The following is a 7466-nucleotide window of genomic DNA, read 5'->3' as shown; positions in this document are numbered from 1 at the left end:
TAATGGAGATGTAGAGCTGGATGTCATCGGCGTAGCAGTGGAAGTGGAGATCATGATAGCGTATAATGCTAGTAAGGAGGAGCATGTAGGGGATGAACAGGAGAGGACCAAGCACCAAACCCTGGGGGACGCCTTGCAACAGAGGAGCGGTGGAGGAGGTGCAGTTGTTGTTTTTATGTGCATTTTCAGTTTGCACACAAAAACCGACCTGAATGGAAACGCAGAAAATTCGAATAAATCTCAAAATATCGCAACAAACGTTTTTACCCTTGGCTGAGCTGGAAAAGGTAGTGTATCTATAAAAGCAAAATGCAACAAAGTGCAATGAAAACAGACACTCAAGCTTCCAGTGAAGAGCTGAAAACATCACATCAGTGTGGAACGATGAGAAGGCTGTAACCTTCCTCACATTAACACAAGAAAATAACAGAAATGTCACGTTTCCATCATGTTTTCCACATGGTTTTCCATCGTTTGAGCTTTGACCAGAGCTCTTTCAATGACGTCATCTTGTTGTGTCCCCTTCTTCTGTGATGCTTTAATGGCAGCGACTGGAGAATTAGCTCCACCTCATTGTTTATCTCAATGAACCAATAAACTCATATTCACATATTGTTACTGTATGGAAACGTTTATTACTTTGCATTTTCTTTATGCTGCATTTGGATGGAAACCTGGCTATTGTCAGCATGTTAGCATGTTGATGTTAGTATTAGCTCTAAGGACTGCTGTGCATAAGTACAGCCTCACAGAGCCGCTAGCATGGCTGGAAACTCTTAGTCTTCTGACAAACTGCTGACTGCTGGTTCTGATATTTATTTTACCAGAGGAGGGAAATGTGATGAATTCTGTTATTTCTTTGCAGTCTGGGGCCTATGGAGTGAACTGGAGTGCTCGGAGGTGCTACCCTTTGTGTGTGCCAGGTTGATGTGACATTATCCTCTGATGTTCATGCTTTCATTCAGCTTCGACATGAAGACCTGATCAACTGTTGCAGTTGGATCACTGTATGTCTTCTAAACCTCTGTTTCTAAATTTACTGCAATAAAAAAGTTCTGCTTCAGCAAACTCTCGTATCATTTCTGTTTGTATTCAGCAGAAGTTCACACTGTACATCTGTCCTGTATTTCTGCTGCAGCAGCTCAGTTTTCATCCAGAGCAGTGAAACGTAACTGAGAACAGACACAGTAGATGATGACAGATTGTTCTGTCTAAATACAAAACCCTAGAAATACATCCAAAGCAGCAGCTACAGTTCTGTTCAGGAGACAGAGAATGAACATGTATTTGTCAGAAATATGTTAGATTACATAACATTAATCTTCTTTCTAAATAAAGAAAACTGAAATCCATTTGTAGACAAGGCTGGATTACCAACCATGCAAATCAAGCAACTGTCCCAGTGCCCCAAAACCTGGTTTGTGATAATCTGATTATTTGGAAAGTTGTTTGGGAATATGCAACATGACACAAATCAAAACATAATCTATTGCAAATCTTTACTAGTGACACTTACAGTAAACATTTAAAGTCCCCCTATTTAACACACTAACCTCGCACCATGATACAGGCCTTTGGTTCTGAACATTGACCACAAAGCAAATGACTGGATGTCTGGTCTGATGTCATCGAATGTCAATGATACATTCAGACACGTTTTGATTGGCATATTTATTTAGAAATGAAGCCAAAATAGGAAATACTATCAAGAAAATGAAAGAATAAAAAAAAGCTTTTCACAGCTGAACCAACACCATTTTAAAAAGTGTAACGCTCATGAACCGAGCAATACAAGGCAAGGAAGCTTTACATAGGCTAGTGACAAGTGAACAGGCTGCATGTACAACAGTTTCTGCATCACTAAGATTTAAAATAGATCGGATTTTTGCAATGTTTCTGAGGTGATAAAAACATGATTGGACAAGCTTAGTGATATGTTGCTCAAAACATAAATTGCTATAAAACAGGACACCAAGATTTCTTGCAACAGGCTTGATATGTTGTGACAGGTTACCAGTAGATGGCAGTATTTGTTTAGTGATGTGTTGGGGCCCAATAACAAGGATTTCAGTTTTATTTGAGTTGAGCTGAAGAAAATGTATCCAATTTTTTATGTCAGACAGGCAGTCCTGCAGAGAACTCAGCATACTAAGGTCAGTGGGCTTGACAGGGAGGTACAATTGAGTGTCATCCGCATAACAATGAAAAGAAATACCATGTCTGCGGATGACATCACCCAAGGGAAGCATGTATAAGGAGAACACTATTGGTCCCAGAATTGAACCTTGAGGCACACTGTACTTGATATGGGAAAAGGATGACATCAAGTTATTAATGCTGACACAGAATTTCCTATTGGACAGATAAGATGAGAACCAGTCTAGTGCAGTGCCAGATATGCCCACCCAGTGCCTCAGTCTATCTAAAAGAATGCCATGATCAATTGTGTCAAAGGCAGCACTTAAGTCCAGCAGCACAAGAATTGAACACGTGCCTGTGTCTGCATTCATTAAAAGGTCATTAGTGACTTTGAGAAGGGCTGTCTCAGTGCTCTGGTGCTGACGAAAGCCATATTGGAACTTTTCAAAGGTATTATTATTTTTCACAGCAGCAAGAAGCTGCTTAGATACAAGGTTTTCGAGAATCTTCTAAATAAAAGGCAGTTTGGAGATTGAGCGATAGTTATCCAGGAGGGTGGGATCAAGCCCAGGTTTTTAGGACTGGCTGGACACAAGCGGTTTTAAAGGGGCGCAATACAATCCATGACTTCCAATAAAAACCTAGTTGGGATTTTGTCCAGAGGGCTGGAGGATACTCTCATAAGAGACATGATGTCTGCGAGTTCAGGCAGAGTAAAAATTGCTCAAAGAATCCCTGAGCGGGTGATTCACATCCAAAAAGCAGGATTGGGGGTGATATCAGATCTTATCAACTCCACCTTACCAGCAAAGTGCAAAAGAAAATTTTCACCATCAGCATCACAGTCAGAGGAGCACAAGGAGAGGCTGGTTAACTAACTGATCCACAGTCTTAAATAGGAATCTGGGGTTGTGCTGGTGGGCAGAAATAAGTGCAGAGAAATGACATGTTCTTGCATCCTTCACCATCCTATTATAAAGGAGTAATAACTTTTTCATGGCCACAAAGTGGACCTTGAGACCTGATTTCCTCCATCTGCATTCTGCTCTTCTGCATTTCCTTTTACAGATCTAAGGTTGAGGAACACAGGTAGTTAAAATAATCAACCAATTCGTTGGTGTTGGAGGAATCGGGAAACAAATTGCCAGGATAATTTAACAGTGTAATTAATAAATTCTTTATTAAGTTATTATTATTGCTGTGTCGGCTGTGTCTGTTTCGTATTAAGGACCTATGCAAAATTACCACAGGAATTTTAAAAGTAGCACTAGAGGCATCTGGGCTCCAAATAGCAGCACTATGATCAGTCCACAAGGGGGAGTTAGTGACAGCAGAGGGTGCGTGGCTGTTTATGGTGGGCAGAGAAGAGGAAGAAGAAGAGCGAGGGGAAACAGGTGATGTAAATAGTCAACTACGTGAGGAGGACAGCAGAGCGTGCTGCAGGTTAGCCGCCAGCATGCAACTACCTGATTTGTTTGGGTGAAGACCATCTTGTGCAAACAAGGAAGAACGATCCCAGAATAAGTTAAAATTTTGAATAAAACCAACATCATCAGAATCAGCATCAGAATCAGAAATACTTTATTGATCCCTGAGGGGAAACGCTTTTGTTACAGCAGCTCACTATCACATCATGGGTGCTGCAGACAGACTGGAGCCAGGTATGAAGGCTGAGGATCCTGTTAAAAGGGCCAATTCCACGACCCAGTGTAGGAATTGGACCCAAAATGAAAGCATGCTTTCCAGTGCTGTTGAGCAGGTCAAAGAGCTGGATGAAGTCTGCTTTCGTCAGCTCCGATTGCTGACGGGCAGTGTCATTGGTGCCGACATGGACTATGATTTTTGTGATAGTCGTTGGGAGTGCAGCCAGAAGTCCGGGGAGCTTTTCGATGATGTCGGGGGTTGTAGCTCCGGGAAAGCAGTGTGTGACCGCATTAATGAAGCGGATATTCCTTACTATGGAATCTCCAACGATCAGCGTAGTTGGGGGAATGAGAGAAGGCAGAGTCGATGATCGTGGAGACCGCCGAGTTCCATCAGCTGTCCCTGGGATGGTTGTGGCCGGGAACTGCTGCGGCGAGGGGGCGGCGTCCTTCCTAGCAGAGGTGTTCTCTGCTGTCTCAGGACGAATGAGACCCCCAGAGCTTCTCCTGATCACAGCCTCTTTCAGTAACTTGCGGCGAGAGGAGGAAGACCTGACCGCTGGAAAAAGGGAGCGTCCCTCCAGTGGAGGAAAGTCCTGCGTATCCAGGATGTCAAACCTAGTGGAGAACTCCAGGATGAGCTTGTCTTTTTCTCTGAGCTCGGCTTCCAGACAGGCGATACTTATCTTCAGCTTTGAGACGGTAAGGTGACAAGCTCCACACTCAGCCATCAGGCTTGCAGTTAGTCCATGAGAGTGCTTCAAAGCTTAAAATCCACAGTAAAGTCCATCAAAGTGCTAAAGAGCTTAAAATCCTTAGTAAAAGCGACCGGCTAGCCTAGATGCTGGGCTAAAAACAAACCTAGTTAAGCTAGCAGCAGTGGAGGCAGTCCGGTAAAACACGTCGAGTTGCAGCCAGCTTAAAATCACTTAAGATCATTATGTCCGATGACTGAAAACTTTTATCAAGTTAAAACATATAGGTAAAACAATGGCCAGGAAAACAGAAAATTCGATAAAATGTCAGTTTATGATGGTTTAAGACGAAGCTTCAAGCGAAGCTTCTGGCAGGTACACAAAAACGCCGACACAGTACAGGTGTTTACTAAACAGGTGTTTAGTAAAAGTTTTTGTACATTGTAAACATAGGCCTATGTTTTATTGGACCTATATTGAGTTCAATTGAATCAGTTTTTATACTGTTGATGCATGGCGTCCACTGCAGTGGACAGATATCAAAATAATGTATAATGAAAAGAAGTTATTGGCATGATTATACACTTTTTAAAAAAAGAAAAAAAAATATTACTTTGTGATTTAATATTCAGTGCTTAAGTTTATGTACTTATTTTAAGTACAGGCTTTAAAAAACAAGTATCAGTATCGCAGTACTGTATATATTAATGCCAGATGGACAATAAAACCCTCTCCTAAATGGACATAAAAAATTGGGCTACTTTAATGACCATTGGGTGGGTTTGAAGCTCTGATGGGGCTACTTTACTTGGCATTAGTCAAATAACTGAACAACAAGACAACATGAAGAATGTCAAAGTTACCAAATAGAGTCACATTATGAGAATCTAGACAGTGACAATGTGATAATGTGTAAATATCAGAAACTTGAGAGCGACACTGGGTACACATCAGGTTACATGACGTTATTCCAGATCAATGTTGACTCATTACGTTTTATTGCAGTCAAACATCTCCACCCTCAAACTGCACACATTCACTGTTTACACATCAAATACAATATATGTTAATTTTATGTTTTTGAACTTGTCTGCTTTGTTTTAAGCTCTAAGCGGTCGTTCCTGCAGGTAAAGAGGGAATGAATAATAATGGATCTTTCAGCCATGAACAGTTTCTCAGCCTGAGTCACCAAAGCCTAGCCTGAGGAACCAGACGAAACGAAAAAACAAAAGTTCATGACACTTACACGTTTTTCAGCAAGTTAATCTTCACAAATGAACCACCACTTTTATGATTTTTGAAGCATAAATGCAATCACCTTAAGTAAAAAGCTAACGTTAGACTATAAACAAACTACACCATGGTTGCATGACTTCAACGTCAGCTTGTGTTAATCACAGACCTTATTTCAGGCATCGAACCAAAAACCCATTCAAAAAACCCATTGACTTTGAGACGAGTGAAGTCATGGAAGTGCTAAAAATGCTAACTAATTTCCAGGTTTTTAGGACTCATTCCTGCAGCACTCTATTGACAGACAAATATGTTGTTGGTTTTTTTGTTCTGGTTTCTTGTCATGGGATTTGTTGACAATAAGAAAAATGCAGAATAACACCAGACTGATCCTGGGTTGTGGTAGAAGCTGCATGTGACCAAGCAGTTGCACTAAAATACAACTTAATTTTGAAAAGACCATGGGGGGAATGAAACCATTTGAAATGGTGTACAGTCTAAATAAGTCTAAGGTTTGCTTTCGAGCCTTGTTCACAACTTTTACATTTTTCTCAGATTTTAGAAGGGAATGTAACACAAGACCAAGTTTACTTGTTTAATTAATTAGCCATTAACCATTAAATTAATAATACTAAGATAAGTTCTTACCAGGGCTGGATGATATACAGTTTCCTTAATGTTAATGCTTTTAGAGCCAAAGAAGAACGATTCAAAGTTTGATTTGATGTATATATAATAAATAAATCTATCCAGTAAGATGATTGATTGACAGTGACATAGGCGGCAGACAAGTCTAACCATACTAAAATGGAGTGATGGCCAGAATCTGCATTCATGAGAATATCGTTAGTGACTTTCAGCAGAGCAGTTTCAGTACTATGTAGTTGGCGAAAACCAGATTGAAATGGGTCGAGTAGTTGTTTTGCAACAGCCTTTTAAATGATTTTAGAGGGTAATTTAGAGATTGGTAAGTAATTATGAAGGAGTGTTGGATCAAGGCCAGGTTTCTTTAAAAGTGCCTGAATCCAGGCTTGTTTGAAATAGTCTAGGAACAGAGGAAAGAGACTCATTTACAATGGAAAGAAGACATTGGGCAGTGACATCCAATACCTCTTCTGGGGGGTCGGGTGTCAAGGCCACAGGAAGATAAGTGCATGTGTGACACAAAATCAAGCAGCCTATTCAGGGAAATATGGGTAAATTTACTCAACAATGTGGGGGAGGCATCTGGAGAATTTATATATGAGGCAGGGGGCGTTATAGAGGCCTTAATACCCTTAACTTTCTCAGCAAAGTAAGCTAAAAACTTCTCAGTCTTCAACAGAAGAGGCTGAAACAGTTGAGTGGGCAAGGTTTACAAGTCAATCAATAGTGTTAAATAGTTCAATAGAACTCTAGAGTTATGCTTTTTAGGAGATATGAGGTTTGTAAAATACTTAAGTCTCTCTTTTTTGTTAATAAATTATTAAACAGACAATAAGTCTCTCATGTGAAGGAGGTGGACTTGTAGTTTGGCCTTTTTCCACCTTCGTTCTGCTCTTCTACACTCTCTTTTTTTAGTTGGGGAGTATCATCACTTACCCAAGGTCATGGATTTGACTGGCACCTTGAACTTGCCCGAATGGGAGCAACGTGATCTAAAGTTGATGAACATAAAACATCGACATGATCAAGCAGGTCATTTACATCATGAAACTTAGTTAAGCTGCTTCTGAAGGACTTGTAATGTGATGTGAAATGTTTTCTATGAACATTG

At 40.5% G+C, this 7466-nt stretch overlaps 1 protein-coding gene across 1 annotated transcript in view; it reads left to right on the top strand.

The window, feature by feature from the left end:
- Nucleotides 1-1352, top strand: part of LOC122862678 (snaclec coagulation factor IX-binding protein subunit A-like) — a 6992-nt gene extending 5640 nt beyond the window's left edge. The window contains exon 6 of the mRNA XM_044168234.1: nt 866-1352. Within this exon, the coding sequence (XP_044024169.1) occupies nt 866-933 (68 nt within the window). The 3' untranslated portion in view covers nt 934-1352. The remainder of the gene's footprint in view (nt 1-865) is intronic.
- Nucleotides 1353-7466: the final 6114 nt, after the last annotated feature.

The sequence above is a fragment of the Siniperca chuatsi genome, linkage group LG16 (assembly GCF_020085105.1).
Source record: "Siniperca chuatsi isolate FFG_IHB_CAS linkage group LG16, ASM2008510v1, whole genome shotgun sequence".
Taxonomy (NCBI): Eukaryota; Metazoa; Chordata; class Actinopteri; order Centrarchiformes; family Sinipercidae; genus Siniperca; species Siniperca chuatsi.
This window is presented reverse-complemented; position numbering and strand designations above follow the sequence as displayed.